This window comes from Petaurus breviceps, unplaced genomic scaffold, assembly GCF_028583685.1.
Source record: "Petaurus breviceps papuanus isolate PSGF00001 unplaced genomic scaffold, PetGlider_PUasm1.0 220, whole genome shotgun sequence".
Classification (NCBI taxonomy): domain Eukaryota; kingdom Metazoa; phylum Chordata; class Mammalia; order Diprotodontia; family Petauridae; genus Petaurus; species Petaurus breviceps.
Genome location: NW_027185876.1, coordinates 4,109,091 through 4,130,568, shown reverse-complemented (window position 1 = coordinate 4,130,568; position 21,478 = coordinate 4,109,091). Strand labels below are relative to the sequence as shown.

At 40.8% G+C, this 21,478-nt stretch overlaps 2 protein-coding genes across 12 annotated transcripts in view; both read right to left on the bottom strand.

Annotated features, from left to right (window-relative positions):
* The window catches only part of ZNHIT6 (zinc finger HIT-type containing 6), a 135,235-nt gene extending 130,305 nt beyond the window's left edge, over positions 1 to 4,930 (bottom strand). For 3 of the 7 annotated variants that reach the window (XM_069094581.1, XM_069094576.1, XM_069094577.1), the window contains exons 1-3: positions 4,433 to 4,789; positions 3,801 to 3,901; positions 63 to 128 (exon numbers count right to left, since the gene is read on the bottom strand). In XM_069094581.1, coding sequence (XP_068950682.1) covers positions 63 to 128; positions 3,801 to 3,901; positions 4,433 to 4,591 — 326 coding nt within the window. In that variant the 5' untranslated portion in view covers positions 4,592 to 4,789. The other 4 variants (XM_069094582.1, XM_069094579.1, XM_069094580.1 and 1 more) reach the window with 4 other exon arrangements.
* Positions 4,931 to 15,843: 10,913 nt separating this feature from the next.
* The window catches only part of COL24A1 (collagen type XXIV alpha 1 chain), a 380,667-nt gene continuing 375,032 nt past the window's right edge, over positions 15,844 to 21,478 (bottom strand). For all 5 annotated transcript variants that reach the window (XM_069094574.1, XM_069094573.1, XM_069094569.1 and 2 more), the window contains exons 60-61: positions 18,782 to 18,997; positions 15,844 to 17,058 (exon numbers count right to left, since the gene is read on the bottom strand). In XM_069094574.1, coding sequence (XP_068950675.1) covers positions 16,912 to 17,058; positions 18,782 to 18,997 — 363 coding nt within the window. In that variant the 3' untranslated portion in view covers positions 15,844 to 16,911. The remainder of the gene's footprint in view (positions 17,059 to 18,781; positions 18,998 to 21,478) is intronic.

Sequence of the window (21,478 nt, the reverse complement as noted above, 5' to 3'; positions counted from 1 at the left end):
CATTTTCATTTAGAAGCATAAAGGGCACACGGAGCAGAAAGACATTGAAGTCTATTTCATACCTGCAGGAACATTTCATACAGCGTGGACACCTGTACTTTGCTTCTTCTGTACCACATGTTTCACAGCTAAAAGAAACAAGAAACAAAAAACCCATCAAATATGTGTAATTCTTAAAATCACCAAAGCTGTAATCTACTTATAGATGGATAAGTTTACATAAAGAACTTACACACTTCCACTGATTCAGGCATGTACAAAGTAATCCTTTGGTAAAAAAAAAAAGGCCAAAACCCTTTATGGCAACTCAACATTCTCCTCTCTTCGCTCCCCCCCCCCCCCAGCTCTGCACAGGGTTTCTCAGGGACTTGGCCAGCACACTTAACCTCTGCTGTCTCTCACCCTGCCACCCCCGCTGCCTCTCCCACTGGTCAGAGCCTCCTGGTACTTCTACTTGTAAGAAGAGCCCCAGGATGATTGGCCTTCATTTCCCTCCTGGCTTTGCTTCTGATTTTGTAGATATAAAGTCTATGTGGACATTCCCCCCATGGATACCGTATCTCTCTCCTCAGACCCCAGCTCCCTTTCGTGTTGTCTTCCATACTTAAAATGTAAGTTCCTTGAAGGCAGGGAGTGTCTTTTTGGGCTTATACTTATATCCCTAGGGCTTAGCACACTATCTGGCACATAGCATGTGTTTAACAAGTGCTGTCTTAAATCATTAGGGGAGAGCTCTTCTCAATTCCAGGAGATTTCCCCTTTGGTCAGTCAGCTTGCATTTATCAATCTCCCACTCAATGAAAGGTGTTATGTTGTGCTGGGGATACAACAAAAGATAAGATAGCCTTTAGTCTCAAGGAGCTCACAGTTTGACAGCACGGGGAGACAACATGCAAGCAACTATGTACAAACAAAATGGTATTAAGATAAATTGGGCATAACCTCAGGGGAAAAAGACTAAAATTAAGGAGCACTGGGCAAGTCTTCTTGCAGAAGGTGGGCCTTCAGCTGGGACTTGAGGGATGCCAGGAGGCAGACATGAGGAGGGAAAGCTTTCCAGAGACAGTGAGGCAGTGAAAATGCTTTGGATCAGGGCGACTAGGTGGTGCAGTGAATAGAAACCGGCCCTAGAGTCAGGAGGACCTGAGTTCAAATCAGGCCTCAGACACTTAACACTTACTAGCCGTGTAATTCTGGGCAAGTCACTTAATCCTAACTGCCCTGCCTCCCCTCCTCAAAAAAAAAAAAAGTAAGAGAAAATGCTTTGGGAAAGGAGATGGCCTCTTAACCAATACAGTAAGGAGGCCGGTGTCACTAGATTGCATGGTTATGTGTGGGTGGGGGTGTAAGGTCTAAGAAGAATGGAGGCAGGTCATAGAGTCTGTGTAAGCCAGAGAAGATTTTATATTTGCTCCTAGAGATGACAGGAAAGAATTGGAGTTTATGGAATAGGGGGATGTTATGACTAGACCTGAACTTTCAAAAGATCCTTCTGCATTGAGGATGGACTGGAGTGGGGAAAGACTTGAGACTTGAAGACCTACCAGCAGGGTATTGTAACAGTCCAGGGATGAGGTGATGAAGGCCTGTGCTAAGGTGGTGGCAGTGTCAGAGGATGGAAGGGGGGGGGGGCATAAATGAGATGTTACCACTGCAGGAAAAAATGTGAGATGACAATTGACTGGATATATAGGTGGGTAAGAGTAAGGAGGCAAGGATCATTCCTAATTGCCTGGGAGAATGATGGTGCCCTTGGCAGCAACAGTGAAGTTAGAAGGGGAGGGTTTGGAGGGAAAGTCTGGTTTTGGACAAGTTAAGTTTGAGATGTCTATAAGACACCCAATTCACTATTTCCCATAGGCAGTGGGAGATGCACACACTGGAAGTCAGGAGAGGTGAGGCCTGGGCAAATAGATCTGAGAATAGTGTATTTAGAGATGGTGGTCGAATTTGTAGAAGCTGATAGGATTACCAGTGAAACAGTACAGAAGAAGAGAAGAGGGCTCAGGACAGAGGAATGGAGGACACCCCTGGTGAATGGGCATGACCTGAATGACGATCGAGCAAAGAAGACTGAAGAGGTCAGACAGGTAAAGGAGCAGAACCAGGAGTGTCACAAAAACCTAGAGAAGAGAGTATCAAGGAGAAGAAGGTGATCAACAATGTCAAAAGTGGCAGGTCAAGGAGGGAACTGAGAAAAGACAGTAGATTTGGCAACTGAGATCACTATCAACTCTTCTGGGAAATTCTCCAATAAAAATCAGAATAAAAGTACTACTAGTTTATGAGGATCAGGGAAAAGTTATCCACTTAATTTTTCAATCCTCGATTGAAGTTAATCAGAAAAATCAGATAATGCTTCCAATTTTTATTCTGTCAGATACTTACCATCATACAGAGTGAATCTAGCTCACCTAAAAGCCCAGAGTTAGAAATATAGATCAAACCTCCCATGAAGAGAAAAAAAGTCTAAATTGCCAGGCTTGAAGCCAAATTAAGAATGTAACAAAACACTGCTGCTAATGTAGGAAAGATTGATTATTTCCTTCTCCCTTCTAGCCACTCTGACCTAATACCTTCAAATGAACTTCTAGATTTTTGTGGTGTTGACAGATGAGCCACCTGTTTTCTGGTCAGTAAGATTCCCTCACCCTGCCCCGCCCCCCCAATCATTTCCTTTGTTTCCTGTTTCACTGCATGACAACACTCCATTACTTCCAATATTTGTGATTTCATCACAATTCTTCTACAGTTTAGTAAATGACATTTGAAGTCGATGTGGCTTCAACATTTATCACCTTGTGGGCCAACCTAAGTAATGAGCCTCTTTCCATATCATCTAGACTGGTGCTCAGACAAGCCATCCTTGTCCATCATGGGGGCTGTACAAATCATAAAAATTCAGAATTGGGACTTTAGTGGCTATTTAGTCCAACCTAAACTGAAAAGAATCCCTACTACAACATACCTGACAAAATTTCACCCAACTTTGCTTAAAAAATTTCAATGAAGGGGAACTACCCACCACCTCCAGAAATAGACAGCCCATAAGTTTTTCCTTATATCAAGTCTAAATTCTCTAAATTTGCCTCTTTGCCATTTTCATTATTTGCTCCTTGTTCTGCCTGCTAGGAGAGTGGTATCAAACTCAAATAGAAATGTATCTCCGTGGGCTGCATACTGATTCTGAAAATCACAAACTGACATTATCTGTTATATTGTATTTTTTGTTTATTTTGTTAAACATTTCCCAATCACATTTTAACCTGGTTCAGGTAGCACTAGGGTGTGTTGCTGGGGGCAATAAGGCTGACACCTCAGCTCTAGGGCCCACTGTGGGCAAGCTATATCACTAACGATAACTGTCTGAGGCTGCTATCCATTTTACAGATACAGAAACTGAGGCAGTCATTAAGTCTGTCATGCCCAGATCACACTGCTAGTAAGTATGTGAGGCTGGATTTAAAGTCAGGTCGTCCTGACTCCAGGTCCAGGACTATCCACTGTGCCAATGAAGGTATAGTTTCATCTAAAATTAACCCAAGCCCAGACTACGGCTTCTTCATTCACCTCTCTCCACTCTGAAAGAGGAAGACACAATTAATAAAAGTCAAGAGAGACCTAATTAATTCATTTGGCCAAGCCGTGCTCTGACTCACTTCCAATCCTTGTCCTCCCCCTACATCCCACTCTTGTTCTTCCCCAAATTCAGCGATAGCCCCCATGTCAAACATCGACAACCCTGCTGAGGCTCCAAGGCCCCAGGGAAGCAGCTCCCGCCTCCCTCAGGCTCAGCCTACCTGGACATGGCCAGCTTCCGCTTGCTGCCCACCCGAGGCTCTCTAGGCAGCTCCCCGTCCTCCAGCAGCTCCGCTCCATCCATCGCTTCCTCCTTCTCCCCCTGTGCAGACACCATTTCTATCAACCCTGGTCCATCCATGTCTTGCTTCCCTCACCCAACACCCCATCACCTCCACTGCTCTCTCCCCTCCCACCTCCATCCCACCCCTTTCTTCCTTATCCTCGTCGCCATTCTACCTACCTCTTCCTTCACCTCCATCCCATCCACTTCCGTTCCTCCCATCACCTCCTCCTGGACCCCATCTACTCTCTCCCCCCCCTCGATTGTTATCCCGTCCGTGGGCTCTTCTTCCACTTTCCCTCCACCGGTCATCTCCTCCTCCTCCATCACCTCCATTCGGCCCATTCCTGGGATGCCGGCCTCCTGCCCCACGGCCTCCCCCTTCACGTCCATGAATTCCTGCTTCACTTCTACCCTGTCCACCATCTCCTGCTTCCCGTCTACTCCGACTCTAAGTCCCTGCTTCGCTTCTGGTTCACCCACAACTTCCTGCTTCAACTTGACTCCCTCTATTAACTCCTGCTTCACTGCTGGCCCGTCCAGCATCGCCTCCTCCGACTCATCCATCACCTCCACCTTGCTCTGCAGCCCGTCCCACTCGAGCTTCGCCTCCACGCCCCGCACTAGCTCCAACTTCACCTCCAAGCTTCCCCCCTCGGGCTCCAGTTCCAACTCCAGCCCCATCCCCGGCGCCCCCGGCTCGCCGTCCCCGCCCCGAGCTTCGGCCATGTCTTCGAGTCCCCTCCGGGCCCCGCCCCCAGCGGCCCGCAGCCGCCTAGCGTCCCTGACCCCTCCGCCCGCCCTGATAGCCGCGCGGCTGGAGAGCGAATGAGCGAGGGAAGCGAGCACTACAGCCCCTAAACCACGCGCTGCCGGCCACGTGACGCCGCCGGCCACGAGTCCCCCCCGCGCTCCAGCCGCCCGCCGTAAACCGCACTCACCGTCCGAGCCGCGCCACGCCGCTTTACGACCTTTTCCCGACGCGAGGAAGGCTGCGCACGAGGTTTCCTAGGAAACGGAAGGTGACGAGCGGGCGAGAACCACCTTGGGGCGTGACTTCCTCCTCAGGGACCCTATAAGCTTCTGGCCCCGCCCCGGCCTCCCGCGCTTTGCCGCGAGTTTGGATGCCTTGCTGTAACTTATCCGGACAGCCGGAATTTGAACCCTAACCTTAGTTTAGTAGTCAGCTAGATTCATTAGATAATTAATTAGAACTAATTAAAATTGGAAGCTGCCCCGTGCCCTGCCCCCTCCCCCCCTACTTCCCTAGGTCTCCTCCTGTCCACCTCCCCCAGTTCGGACCCGTTCCTGCCACCCTGGGCTCTGACTGTCTCCTCCAGCTGGGACCCAGATCCCTCGGACTACTTCCTGCCACCCCTCCCCCTTCCCACGCCAACCCCTGCCGCCCCCTCCCCCCCAACCAGAGAAGGCCGGCCTGCCCCGGCAAACCCTCCCCCCACCAGCTAGTCCGGACCCTCCCCCCTTTATAACGTCATCAGTGCCGCCTGACCACGTGCTTTCCCCCGCCCATCCCGCCATTTTCCCTCTGGAAGGTATGGGTCATTGTACTCGGCTAAGACCCCACTCAACCCCCAGGAGCTTCCCGACCTGCCGCCGAGCTCCCCTCCCCCATTAGGACTTAACTTTGAAGGCCAGCTCTAGCTTGGCTTTTGTGTGGGTTTCTGGGTCCTTAGCACTGTCCTTGGCACTCAGTTAAGTGCTTTACCACTCATAGATTCATTCATTCTCTCCAGTTTCTCTTCTGCATGGGAAGATGCAAACCCGCACTGGAAAAGGCAGCTTCCTCAGTTGTGGGTTTTGTCTATCAGAAAAAGTATCCTCCCATCACATATAGACTAATCCATAGTAACTGAGACATTAGGAACCCTTGTACTACGGAAGTATCTGGAGAGGGAGAAGAGTGGTTGAGAAGAAGAAAATTCCCCATGGATTAACTGCCAATTTTAGCTAGTTGTTTTTAAGTCTTAAGCAAAGACGAGATCTTCCAATTTATTCTACACTCACACATTGCTGCCAGATTAATTTTCCTAACAATATAGATCTGACCAAGTCATTTTCCTTTTAGAACCTTCAAGGGCTCCCAAATGACTGCTAAATAAGATCTATTTAGTGTAAGGTTTTGGGGAGGTGAAAAGAACATTGAATCTGGAGTCAGAGGAATTGACTTCAAATTTTGGAGCTGCCATTTAATACTTATGTGAGTTTAGGTAACATATAAAACTCTGTTAGCCTCAGTTTCTTCATTTGTAAAATGAGGGAGTGGAAAGAGCAAGCCTGACGTTCCATAAAGCCTCCATTCCTGATATCCCTCAGTAGTAATGATTTTTCTCCCTGAAGACTTTTTAGATCTTTTGAAATATGAATTAACTGGTTCAGCATCAGAAACTGATATTTTATTGGTTAAAATTCCAGCTGTACCCTCATGACCAAGGGAACTTTCCATTTGATTTGCAGCTGAAACCTTCTGTATGTATTGTTTTCCCTATTAGAATTCGAGCTCCTTAAGAATAGGGACTATCTTTTCTATTTATATGCTCAGCCCCTACCATAGTGCTTTGCACTTAAAATAAAAGTATTACTCATTCACTTATCTTAAAGATATATGTCCTATTTTCATAGCTAAAATCACAGAAATTGCATCAATTTCCTCACTTCCATCCCCCTGCTAAAGTCCCATGCGATGTGGCTTTGGACTACAAATGTCCATTGAAACTGTGCTTTCCAAGATTACCTGTTATTGCTAAACCTAATAACATCTTCTCAGACTTAATTCTATCTTAATTCTTTGCACCTTTTTTGGCCACCTTCCTTGCTCTATACTCCCTCTCCTTCCTTGGTTTCTGAGACGCTTTTCTCTAGTTCTCCCCCTACCTATTCGGCAGTCAACCCGTTTGCTGGTTCAGTATCCATCTCCCACCCCTTAAGGCTAAATGTTCCCCAAGGTTATTCCTTTATACTTTCTCTCTGCAGGTTTTTCCTTTAATCTCATCAGCTCCCATTGATTCAATGTTTATCTCTACACAGATGGATCCCAAACGTGTGTCTGTGTGTGTGTGTACACTGTTGCACTTCAGTACTGAATTGCAAAGTGTCTGTTAAACATTAACACCTGGTTATTACATTGTCATCTCAAACTTAAAATATCCAAAATAGAACTTATTATCTTCTCCCTGCCCCCACTTTAAGCCCAGTATTTCTTATAAACTTTTCCTTGTTTGGAATTTCTGTTTGGGACACCACAATCCTTCTAGTCATGTACCGAACCTCACAATTTTCTACTCTCCCTTCCTTTTCTCTTTCCCTATAGCCAATTAGTTGCTAAACCTTATCCATTCTATACTCCTACCTCACCACACCCTCCCTGCCCAATATATCTCACATCTAGCCCCTTTTCACCACACACACAGCCATCACCCCAGTTCAAGCCCTTATCACCTCTCTTACTGGTCTCCCTGTTTCCTCTCCTCACCCCAATCCATTAATCGTGCAGATACCAAAACACTTTTCCTAGGGTACAGGTCACTCAGCAGTTTTCAGTGGCTTCCTGTTGTCTAGAGGATAGTATGCAAATTCCTCAGCAGAGCATTTGAAGTTCTTCACCATCTGGTTCAGTATACTTTTCCAGAAATGTTTCTTAGTACTCTTCACATATTTTATATTCCACCCAATGGTTGTTTTCAGTCATGTCCAACTCCTCATGAACCCATTTGGGGTTTTCTTGGCAAAGATACTAGAGTGATTTGCCACTTCCTTCTCCATGTCATTTTACAGATGAGGAAACTGAGGCAAGCAGGATTAAGTGACTTGCCCAAGGCCATAGAGCTAGTAAGTATCAGAGGCTGGATTTGAACTCAGGAAGATGAATCTTCCTGATTCCAGTCTTAGCACTCTATACACTATGGCACCACCTAGCTGCCTATATTCTAGTCAAAGAGGTAACCAAACTCTATATTCCAATTCTTTACTTTCACATAGATTGTCCCATATGCTTGGAATGCATTCTTTCCTCACCTTAGCTTTTCAGCATTCTTAGCTTCAGTCAGTGCTCAGCTTAGGCATCACCTCCTAAGAGCTCAGATACCACTTCCTGATTTCCCTCCTCCACATTACCTAGAAGACTAAAAGCTCTCTGAAGGCAGGCACTTTTCCTCTGTGTCAATAGCTCCTAGCACTGTGCCTTACAAATAGTACACTCTTAATAAATATCTATTGAATTGAATTAAATGTAATCATGTATTTTGGCCATTTTGCCATTGTTGAGTGGGGCCCTTAGTGCTCAGAGTTCTTAACATTAGTCACAACTTTGGGTTCTAGGATTTATATCCCCTGTTATAATTGGGGATTTTTCCTTACCTTTTTTTTTTACTCAATATAATTTAGTCCTTGTTTTGCAACTTCCTACTTGTTTACTTAGTTCTTTCATTCTCTGGTGGTTTTTCCATGAGGTTTTCCTTGTCATGAATTATTTATTTTTCTGTCTTTTTTTTTTTTCCTGTTGTTGTTCTTTTACTTTATATAGCTTATTTCTCACTGCTTTGAAGTGATGAAGGGATCCGGACTTAGCCACGCCATCTTATTTAGCCATCTTGACAAAAGTCTCCTTTGAATTAACTTTTTTGGCTGGCACCATGTGCCTTTGGCTCATACTGAGCTAGCAGACACTCAGACTTTTCTCAGATGAATGGCTCTCTAATCATACTTCTTTTGTCTTCTTCTCAATGGAGGTGGAGTAGCATTGAATAGAAACTATAAAGATTTCACCATTTTGACTGTTTGACCCAAGGGAAAAGAGTGTGGTATATGGTGGAAAAACATGGGTTTTGGAGTCATACAAATGGGTAGAATCCCAGTTCTGTGCATTCCTAAAGGTGTGACTTATATGGATCTCAGTTCACTCATCTATAAAACGAGTATTTAGATTACATGATTTTTAAGGTCCCTTCCAGTTCTAAATAATCCCACAAATGAATGAAAGAAAAGGCATTTGTTAATAGCTTACTTTGGGCAAAATACTGTGCTGTGTACTGGGGACATAAATAGATAAGACAGTCCTCTTTCTCAAAGAGGGACTAAGAGAGGGAGACTATATACAACAGAATTCTGATTCTGGATGAATAGAAAGGCCCAGCAGAAGGGCAGTTGATAAGACCTGATAATCTAAAGTATGAAGTTGCTGGGTGAATTGTAAAGTCAGGTGTTCTAGAGCACTTGTGGAAGCCTTTGGCGATCAAATTGGCAAGTAATCTAATTTGTCTGGAGTGTAATAGGAAAGTGAGGCTGATGTGCAAACACGTCTTCCAGAGCATCAATTTATCTGATAAAACTATATCTGTTTCTAGCATTGAACCATTGGACAGTGCAATATGACATTATTTTTCAGTCTGGAGAAGGTTATATTTGAACATTTCCCCACCATTATTATATTCTCCATCACAGCTTATTCTAAGGGCCAAATCAGAAATGGTAGAAAACATCTAGGCTGACACAAAACCTGAATTTCCTATGCAGTGGTTGCATTTGTGTCTCCATCTTGTTCTGACAACATGTTGGGGAAAAAAGTTAAGAAATACCCATTTAAAAATGAAACTGTAAGTAGTTACATTCCCTTTGACCATGTGATGAAAATATACTCTCATCACACATATAATAGATGTGTAATCTTGGAATATTTGATTTATGGCTGTTATTTGAAAAGTCTTACATTCTAATTTTAGTTTGTTGGCTAATCTACATTAACAATAATTGTTGGGAAATGTTAATATTACCATTGGTTGTCAAATTGATAGGAGTCCAAGAAACTTTTATTTCCTTTATATTTATGGAAATCCATATATGCTATGTCCATTAATGAAGTAAATCGACTTCATGAAACTGATCTGTTAGTGTTTACTTTTGAAAAAGAAAAAAGGGACACCTTTTCCTTACATGCCAGATATGAACCAGTCCAGATATGCACACCCAGCAAAATCACTTTTAACAAATTATTTCTGGAATTATTTTTATACTTTTGAGTAGACCTGAGGGCTCTGCCAGGGTGCCAGCTCAACTTGTCCATAAATTTATGCCCCCTTGAGGTAATAATAATGGCGCCGTTTTTCTACTGTGGCCCTGAGTCACACAAGGGCTTTGAATCCAAAGCACACAGATTGCATAACCATGTACCCAGTTCTAGGTGACAACGACTTCATCGCACCTATTTACAGCCAACGACCTATAAGATCAGGGGGAAAAAGTTACACTTGGTCCTTTCACAGAAAAGCGCTACTCTGCACATTGAACATGCACTTTCTTCTTATTTGCCAATGCTAAATACTGCTGGTCTGGGGTAGGAGAATTAAACTTGGACATTCATGCAGGGTAGGAGACAGGCACCAAGGTCTGCCACTTTATCATACCTTTTCAATGGCATTAGTGATCATCCTGGTCTTTGGTTTCTTGCATCCTCTGGCTGCTCAAACTTATCGAGAAAATATTTTGCCTCCTACAAGAGAAACTAAATTTTTGTCATTCAGTCAAGCTAATAAAGGAATTCTTTACTCCTGGGTTGTTAGAATTTATAAGTATTTATTATAGTATCATATGTTCAGGGCCAAAAGGGGCTTTAAATATCATTTAGTCTTATCTCTCTTCTCCCTCTCACTCCCATTTCATAGATGAGAAAATTGAGTCCCAAATTTTGGAAGTAAATTGACCCTTTGGTCATACCAGTACTGCGTAGCAAAGTTCGGATTCAAATCCAGGTCTATTTACTCTAAAGCAGCTCTCTTTCATAGAAAATATAATATTATTCTTCTGCTTACTGCCTTTACTTATAAACACATTAGATTTCATAAAATTCCAGTTCCTTTAGCAATAGAGACACCCAGACATTTGCAAGAGGAAAGATAGTAACCGCATTTGGGTAATGAATAGGTGGTTAACAAAGTGGGGTTTATTATTTTGGAACAGGATAAGAAGGATAACCATCTATCTTGGTGGTGGGGAGCAAACTGGTAGGGATGGTAAGAATATAAATTGAACCTGGAGTCTTATAAATCTAATCAAAAGAGCTTTAAATTGAAAAGGAGAAAACTTTCCATAGTTATCCATCAAAATAAATATAATTGGGGCAGCTATAGTGTAGGAAGAAAAACAGAAGGCAAGATCCCCAAGCATCCATAGAAGATATAATGAGAACTGACCTTATGAGTCAGCATAGAATGCCACTGATCTAATTCCCCATGTGTGAGAGGCTGGGTAGCCTTCTTCCAGGAGAGTCATGATAACATATAATGAAAAGTGCCTTATAGTGATTTAGAGTGTGCATAGACATTTATTTTATAGCTGATTCCATGTAGTGAATAGCAGCTTTTTGATTGACAGAAATAGTGGAGATGGAACTTTGGGAGTTCTCTTTTTTTTGGGGGGGGCGGGGCTTTTCTTGGTTCTATCCCACTTAGCATGACTTCTACCTTGTCATTCACATCTAGTGAAAGATAATATTTTACTTGGGAAGGTGTTGGGTCCTTTCTTTCTGAGGTGATTTGTGACTCCATCAATATAGGCTTCAGTGTTTTAACTTAATCTTTGTTCTTTTGTTTGCGATGAAGAATATTAATCTAACTTCTATGATGTTGTGAGCTTTTAAAGGTTAGGAGAGTGAGCTACTCACAGCCTGGGAGTCAAGTCCATGCTGGGTTTATAGCCAGGCTATGATGGATGCCCTAAGGAGCAAGGAGTAACCTTTGGGATTCAGCATAATGGTAGCTGAGATGAGGATTCATCCCACAATGATTCTGCATTTAGAGATGAACTTGGGGGTACCAGTGTTATGTAGAAACTGCATTTAGGGGACAGCTAGGTGGTGCAGTGAATAGAGCACCAGCTCTGGAGTCAGGAGGACCTGAGTTCAAATTCGGCCTCATACACTTAACACAAAACTAGCCATGTGACCTTGGGCAAGTCACTTAACCCCAATTGCCCAACTTCCTCCCTCCCCCCCAAAAAGGAAAAAAAAACTGCAATTAGTCCGAGCTGAATAAGGGGGGCTAATTATAGGGATGTAAATGATGGGATCTTTGGGTGAGTATATAGGAAATGACCACTCAAAACTTTGAAGGAAAGGTAAGTTGAAAATAATCTGACATGTACCCTGAATTTTAGGAGAGCAGATTTCCAATAATTCAGAGAAGGATAAATAGTCTGATTTGTCTGAAAATTCTAAAGGGAAAGTGATCCTAAGGAGGGATAGGAATGTCTCAAGAATGAAATTCTGGCAACATAAAGAGGAGCAATGAAAAGAGAAAGCTAGACACCAGTTTCTTGATACATAGGTTCATAATTCATCAACTTAGAATTAGAAAACTCAAATAAAGAAGATGGAAAGAAAGGCATATATGTAGCCTCTGGGGCAACCCCTCTCATGCATGGACTTGGCATAAATATTGTTTCAGGTTCAGGTTACATTGTTTGTGAACAACCACTAAAAGCCATAGCCCATAAGTCTCTACTGATATGCTTACTTTTACCAGTCAGACAGTAGACAAATTAGTTCAAAATAAAGGATATTTAATCAAGCAGCAAAGCAAATAAAGTAGCAAGGAAAGATTCTCTTCAACCCTGCATCTCTCTCCTCATGCACAAGTAAAGTAAACTCTCCCAGAGGTTACCAAACTGCTTGTTGGGGAAGGGCACATGGAGAGAACTCATGTGGCAGGAAGACAGACATACCAGGAACTTTTCTGGTCAGAGCACATGTATGGAGGTCACACACATAAGAGCTTGGCCATTGGTTACCAGGGTAACTAATTCTTCTTTGATAATGTCATTGTGCTGGGTACCAATCGTGTTTGGCCATCTCTGGTCATTGAACTGTTTTCCCCCTGGGAATCAGCTCTTTAGCAGGGACATTTCTGGCTGTCTACTCCCATCGCCTAAGGCATAATAACTTATATCCCTACTTGCTATGTCCTAGAAGAGTGAGCTCAACCTGACCTTTCCATGTAGTTAGTCAGACAGCAACCACTCATTAAGTACCTACTATGTGCCAAGGACCGTAATAAGTGCTTGTGATACAAATAAAAGCAAAATAGTTCTTGCTGTCAAGGAGCTCACAGTCTAATGAGATGACATGCCATCCGCTAAAAACAAACGAGGTATATAGGACAAGTTGGGAATAATCTCAGAGGTAAGGCATTAAGGGGAGTCAGGAAAGTGAACTAGGGTGGGGGTAATAGCCTGAAAGAGTTTTGAGGGGTAGAGGGAATGAGTATCAAAGTAGAGATAAAGGAAAAGTGTTGAAGGAATGAGATATATCGAGAAACAGTATGATGAGAGGCTATGGTCAGAGAGGAATTTTGGAATTCTTGAATATTGAAATGAAATATTTATATTTGATAATTAGGGCCAGGGTATTTCTGAAGTGGAGTGAAGGAGTCAGTCATAGGAGTTGATTTTGAGAAACTGGGAGGCCGTGGTCTTTGAGGGTACATCACACAATAATGGCTCAGCCAGGTGGCACAATGGATAGAGTGCTGGGTCTGGAGTCAGAAAGACTCATCTGACTGAGTTCAAATATTGCCTCAGATGAAAACAAACACAAATTTAGAAGTGAACCATGCCACTTGTAGAATAGGGCAGTAAAAGAAAAGGGAGAAATAGAGTATGCAGTAAATTCATCATTATTTCAGCAGTTTCTCCAAGTAGCCACAATTCAATCATTCCCTATTGGATTCTTTTAATAAGCCAAGTGGCAATCCAGGAAAAGGAGAAAGAAAAGGAAAGACTGCAGTTGCTATAAAGCTTAAAATCTGTGTCTACCTTCTGTACCTTGCAAGACTACTAATCCAAGCCATGGCAAAATGACTTTAAATTTTTCCCCAGGATCTGTCCCTCACAAAATCATCTGTAGCAAAATTGGCATCAAGAAGTCTACATCAAAATTCACTTCCAAACATGGATGATTATCTTATTTTCCCAGTTATTTGCCTTAGGATACCATCAACGATATTTGCTTGCTGTTTCTTCTACAAGACACTTTTCCCATCTCTATGACTGCATTCCTAGAATGCTGACCTACCTTCTTCATCTCTACCTCCAGTACTTAGGACAGTTCCTGGTATATAGTAAGCATTTAATAAATACTCTATCCATAAAACATACATACATACATACATATATATGTATATCAACATTGTTTCTCATATTTAGGACTCATTTTTGTGCTACTTGTCAAGTGAAGGAACAGGTGGCCTTAATCACTGTTGGAAAACCCATTGCCAATCCTCCCTCATTTTTTGGTGGCCTTGGATAGAGTTGCCAGTAACAGTAATAATTCTCTCTGTAAGCTAACTTCCCTCTTTTCTCTTGGAACAAATTGCTCTGATAATAATTATGCAACTGTCTGTACGGTTACCTCCTCTTTCCTGCATTCCAATAGATTGTCTTTTTACCTGATAATAACAATTCCTTCAAGGTGAATGGCACATGGTCACCCATGAATATTTCCCCTTCTCCATTTGGTTCTCCCTTCTTCTATTCTGACTACTTCTTTGAAAGGTATTGTCTATTGGACTGAAATTGCCACAAAATGCTGCTTATTATGTGTTGTCTTCCCGCAATAGAATGTAAGGCTCTTGAGAGTAGGGATTATCTTTCTGTTTTTCTATTTTTGGCACTTAACATGGTGTTGGCACATAGTAACAGCTTAATAAATGCATGTTGACTTGTTGGCTTATTGTCTGTGTAACCATTGTAAGGAGGCAGCTAGGTGGCTAGAATGTGCGGCCTGGAGTCAGGAAGACTTGAATTTAAATCTGGCCTCAGACATTTACTAGATGTGTGCCCATGGGCACGTCACAAACTATTTGCCTTAATCCATTGGAGAAGGAAATGGCAAACCAAGAAAACCCATGGACAGTATGGTCTTTGTGGTCATGAAGCATTAGACAACTACCACCTTTGTAAGGAGAGCTAGACATGGGGGCGCAAGTTCAACTTAACACAAGATTAACCCTTTGTTTAGAGAGTCACTTTCCAGAGTGTGGTTCCATATGCTAGTTTAGAATAAACTTATCATTTCCTTTTTATTCAGTTTCTGAAGTTATTTGAATACCAGTCAGTTGATCTGGCTGGTCAGAGGTTGCCCCCTGTGCTCTCTTGAAATCAAGGTTGAAAATTCCCCCCAAAGTTACAGTCTTTCTCCTTTCTTGTTTGTGCAAAGACTAAGAATAGACTTTGTATTTCTGCCAATTATATACCAAGATATAACAGACGTTTTTTAGTTGAACATATCTTCTCCAAGTACTGTATAAACATATCATTAACATGGGTTTTCTTGCTGAGGACAAAGATGACACTCCTTCCATACCTTAGTAGATGATTTCATGAGCTGTTGTAGCCACAGTAACGTGTCACCTGTTGGCCAGCCTTTTCGTGATGAGCCTTCCATGCTTGGCTAGGATGATTGGTCCTTTGATGACAGGCCTATTGGCAAGCTTTTACTTGAAGGCTTTTTAGCTCAGTAGGATTTGCCAGAGCTTGGGTTCCACTGGCATGGTTTTTGGGACCAGAAGATCATCTTCATGCTAACATGAGGTATCAGAGATGGTCAATGGGCCTGGAACACATACTCATGAAAGGACATGGTAACAAAGGAAGAAAACACTCCATCAACAAAAATGGTTTGAAGAATATTTTTATTATATTTGGGTAAATGTGACTTACTGTGTCTAAACATATGTTAATAACATCAGAACACATTTTCCCAAATACATAAAACGATCATCTTTTTCTTGTGCTCCAAGTGAACATTTTTCTGGCAATGAGAAAAGGTTATGAGCTTCGTAAACCTGTTTTGAATAGTAAAAGCCCATCTTTTCTGAGACATTGCTTTAAAGCCTGGAAAGGTGAATTCTTTTAGGCCCAAATGGATTAAGAAAAAAAAGTAAAACAGACTCAAAGAATGCAACAAAAACATGGAATTTCTAGGATGCAAAAATATTTATGATGGTTATAATTTAAAACAGCAGCAGCTCAAAATATATGCTGTATTAACAATTTCCAAAAGTTACAAAAACATATATACAAAGTATCATCTCAGATGATCATGGGTACTTAAAATAGTTAACTCTAATTCAGAAACTATAAACTCAAACCTACTACTGTATGTAGCTGTTCTGAAGTATTTTTTACAATGGTTTTAAAAATAAAAACAAAATGAAGAAATTCCCCCAAACTGACCTGCACAAGATACAATGTGCTAATTCCTAGTCCACATCCATAACAAAAAAAAAATTTTAAAGAACAAGAATTTCACATAAATAACGTTTTTCTTGAAGTATGTGACCAGACAAATTAAAATAAGTACTAACAACCAAAACATATCTCGATGTAACCAGTACATACAGCTTTAAAGAACAAGAACAGCAACGATGGGAACCCAATACTCTATATGAAAGCCAGAAGCACCTTAGGTTTGAACGAGCACCGTGCAACACAAACAGGCAACACACGAGAGGTAGTGCACCCTTGGCTAAGATGTACGTGCCCTCCAGGGACCAGAATACAGCTTAGTGGGGAGGAAAATAAGACTTAATGAACGGCGGCGGCTTCATTTATTCTCAGACAGAAACTATTGCACATTAGGGAGCACTAGCCAGTATTACTCCATAGTACTGCATGTCTCCAGCTGTCTGTAGGGGATCTTTTTACAGTGCTGTCAAATAGGTTAAGAACACAAGAGACCCTGAAGAATTCCATAATCAAATATAAATTTCAGTCCCAGGGAATTCTACAAGAAAGCATTAATCAGTATATATTTCTTAAAAAATTAAATATTTATCAATATCATAGTCCTTTTTTTAAAAAAAAATGCCTTTTCTCCTTCTTAGGAGGAAGTCTTTTTCTTCCTGAGATTCTTAAGCTATAGCCAATGCTTTGTTTCACACATTTCCCATTTTTAAACGATGATCTTCATCTGTACTTTTTTTTTCTTTTGCAACAATTCCCTGGCCCTTAATCAGGTTGAATCCTGAACTGATTCAGAGTCTTTAGAGAAAGCACACAGAACTGCTTTCAATGTAGTGTTTCTGTCCCGTTTTGAGATGAGGAAGTTTATGTACTTCAATCACTGGGAGCTGATTAGGGTCCTGAGTGTGAAAAAGGAATTTTGCTTTATGCCAGCTGCCATCTTGAATCTGTAAATACACACAGAGACATGTTTTCATATGCAACTGTTTCATTAATAATTAACATCAGCAGATAGAGACTTCTCTATATTCACTAAATGGAAACAGATCTGCTGCTTCTTCTCCAACTTTCACTGTTTTCTTTGCTTCTCACCTTCATACACTCAGACCAAGCTCCAGCTCTTGCTTTCTGATCATCGTGGAGCTGACTAGAGAGGAAGAAAAGGCTCCATTCCCCAATATGAGTTGTTCACTGGCCTCTGCTTCTCTGGGCTATTTTTTTTTTATTCTAGATAAAAGCTTCCCTGACTGCAAATGAATATAACTTTCATAGTCTTCCTATGCTTTGGAAACCCCAAAGTTACCACAATCATAGACTTTGTTAATCATATGATCATATGAAAAAGAATTTATTTCCATAGATGCCCCAATTGTTCATTCTCCCTTCTTGATTTTTATATTAAACACTCATCTGGACATCAAATACTTAATAATATGGCTGTGATTATAATTCAGTGAAATTAAACTCAGAAGTGAATGAAAAGGATAAGCCTAATTTTCAAAAGTTAACTTCATTCAACAAAACTATATGCAATGAACTATGTTAGGCATTATGGGAGTTGCCCATAAGTATGAGATATGATCCCAGACATTCAGGAAGTTATTTATAATTGGGAAGATGAGATGTGCTCCTAATTAACTATAATGTAAGGTAGTAAATGGTAAATCTTATCTGTATGAGATAGATAGTTCTAAATGAGGTCAGAAGTAGAAGTGACCAAGGTAAGTAAACTTCATGCACAGAGTAGGTTTGAGTTGGTATAGAAGTTCAGTAAATAGAGATGATGTAAGGGAAAGCATTTCAGGTATAGGGGTGGAATGACATGAGCAAAGTCATTGAGGAAGGAAAGAACAAGATACAGTTAGGATGTTAGATCTGGAAGGGAAATTAGAGATCTTCTAATACAAAGCCCTCATTTTGACAAATGAAGAAGCCAGACCCAGGGAGGTGATAAAATTTGCCCCCAAGTTTCCAATGATTGTTTGTGGCAGAATCAGGATAGAATTCAGGACCCTTGATTCTCAGCCCAATTCATTTTCCACCATAACAAACTGTATAATACACGAGGCAATGGTTTTATAGTTCAGATTTTCTAATATACATTTCAATAAATCACAGGACAGTGTCTGAGGGATCCTCAGCCAAATTCTTATTTCATAGGTGGTCACAAATCTCTGTTTGAGGACCTATAGTAATGGGGATTTCACTGTTTCCAAAGTGACCAATTCCATTTTTGTCAAGTTTTAATTATTAGGATGTTCTTTTATATATTGAAATTGAAAAGTTTATGGGTTGTAAGTTATTTGCATTAAATAGAGGGAAAAGCACATGCCCAAAATACTTCCTTACTGGAGTAGAAACTCATTGAAAGTAAGTATTATGTTGTTTTTCTTCATTGTCTCCCTGAAGAACGGTTCCCTAAACAAAGTAAGAACTTAATATTTATGGAATTGAATTGAATTCAACTGTTTCATCTACTCGAAGTCTGACATTAAATTCTTATTCTTCTAGTCTAGAGAAAAACAAATTCCCCTTGGTCACAATACAATTAAACTAAAAGAAATCAATTTCCATATATCTCATGTTCATACTAATTTTTAAAGTTGATGACTGACCCTATTTCAATGTAATTTGAACAGTTCTAAAAATATCATTCTATTCCTTCCTTACCTTGCATTCATCTGTAAGCACCTTTGGTTCAAGTAGGGTGTTTTCTTCAAAGACCTGGCCATTCCACCCCTTGAAACTAACAGGTAATCCTGGGGCACCAGTCCTTTGAGTCGTCCATACTGGTGTGTTCAGACAATGAATAGTGATGATATGGGTGGCTTCTGAGCTCAGTAAATGAAGGAAGTTCATCTGGACTTTCCCAATTCCAAACTCCAACTAGTTTCATGAAAATAACACTCATGTTAAGGATGTGGCAATTGAACAATTTTTTTTCTTGTAGCAAGTTGGGGATTAAAAAAAACAGCAGATATGTCCTATTCCAGTAATTTTATGAAATGTGTGGTTATAATTCACAGTGAAATAATTTGACATTCAAATAATTATGTTTTTATATACAAAATGCAGTGCTGACTTGCTACTGATTTAAGATCGCTTCCCTTCCCTCAAATCCAAATCCCACTTCAATCAATCAATAAACAGTAATTAAGAACCTTCTAAGTGCTAGGTACTGTATTGGGCTCCAAAGATCCAAAAACAAAAGTGAAGCGGTCCCTGCCCTCAAGGAGCTCACATTCTTCCTTTTTTTTTTTTGCTTTATGGAGAGGGGAAGTCAGGGCAATTGGGGTTAAGTGACTTGCCCAAGGTAAGTGTTAAGTATCTGAGGTCAGATTTGAACTCAGGTCCTCCTGACTTCAGGGCCAGTGCTCTATTCACTGTGCCACATAGGTGCCCCAGGAGCTTACACTGTAATTATAGCATGTACATACAAGGTGTTCCAAAAGTCTTAAGTTCCAAGCTTTAATATGCAGTTTTAGGCTTCAACATGTCAAAACAGCACCAAAAACTTTTGTGATATTCTCTATTTAAGAAATACAAAATTCATACAAAATAAATACAAGATAATTTTCTGGGGGGAAAGCAATAATAACTTGGGCAGAAGAGTAGTCAGCAAACACTACTGTAGACAGCTCAAGCTGAGGATTGAAGGAAAGTAGAGATTTTAAGGGGGAGGTGAAGAACAAGTACATTCTAATATGTGAAACAGCAATGCAAAAGTACAGAGAAGAAGAGGACACGTGCTGTGTAAGGAAAAGCAAGATAACCAGTTTGAATTCAACCACTGTTTTATGTATTTATATTCATATGCCTCAGATACTTACTAGCTGTGTGACCACTCAGTTTCCTCATCTGTAAAATAACTTGGAGAAGGAAATGGCCAACTAGTGTTTTACCAAGAAAAAAACAAACTTAAATGGGGTCATGAAGAGCCAGATATGACTGAAAGGATTGAGCAACAGCAAGAACAACAATACAGATAACCACTGAGTTGGAAGAGAGTTCAAAGGTCACCAAAACCAGAGGTATCAAATAGGCAGAGACACAAGGCCAACAACATTCCCAATTACCCTCCAGAAACAGATTAAAATGGAATTGGGAAATTAATAAATAAAATTTTATTTTTAATTAATTAATTGATTAATAATTAAATTAATTAAAATATTAATTAAAATGCATAACAAGTCAATATGTCACTGCAAGGATCCTTCTTGTACCAATAAATGGTCTCCATTTCTATGGACTTTGACACCACTTTCTTAGATCTGTGCGTATCTTGCATTCTGCCTTGGGATTCCAAAATTTGACTGAAACTGATCTTTCCATTGTTATCTCTTTCTGGCTTGTATTGCAGAAGGTTATGGGAGAAAAAATGAGAGAAGGAAGAACTTGAATAGAATAATAAAGAGAAGAAAATTTTCTAGGTGAATTTGGTCAAAGTTTAAATTTGGGGAGAGAGAAATTGAAAAAATTTCAAAGAACAATCTTCAGGCCCTGCTCTAGAATTTACTTTATGGTGTAGAGAAGTAGGTTCAAAGAGTTAATTAAGGAGAACATAAAAGTATGAAAGAGAATAAAGGAAATCTTAAGGACTTAGAAAAAAAAGAAAGACTGAGAATCAACTTAAGGATAAGATATTTGGAAAGACTTTGCAAGATAAGAAAAGCTAAGTGTCATAATTAGGGTGTTCACATTAATTGGTAGAATGGTGTCTAGGGTAAATGGGTGAAAAGGGCAGGGCTAGGCCTGGGGCCAAGGAAGGCTGTAGCATTCTTGAGACAACTGAAAGGAATTTTAGTGAGGTCGTCAAAAAAGAAAGTTTTAACCAGGTGATTAGGATAGAGGTGTAAACACCCAAAAGAGTTTCCAGAAACAAGGCTGAAAATCTCATGTGTTACGGATAACTGAAGAGCCAAAGTTAGGCCGATATCAGGAGCAACTTCTTCACAACTAAAACTATTAATAGTGGAAGAACTTGCTTCAAAAAGTGGTGGTTTGCCTTCCTTGGAGGTCTTCAAGCAGAGGTTGGACAATCATTTTTTAAGTGTGTGATAGTGGGGATTCCTTTTGTATAAAATCCTGTTTGGCTTGTAAAGCCCTTCAGAACCTGGTCCCTTCCTATCTTTCCAGTATTTTTCCAATTTACTCCTCTCTACATACTCTACAATCCAGTGATTCTAGTCTCCTTTCTGTTTCTTAAATAAGCATTCTGTCTCCCTACTCTACACTTGATTTTTTTTTTGGGGGGGGGGAGAACATAGTGCATTTTCCCTAGCTATCTTGTATGTCTGCAATTCTCTTCTATCTACCTCCTAGCTTCTCTGGTTTCCTTCAAGTCTCAAATAATATCCCCATTCTCTC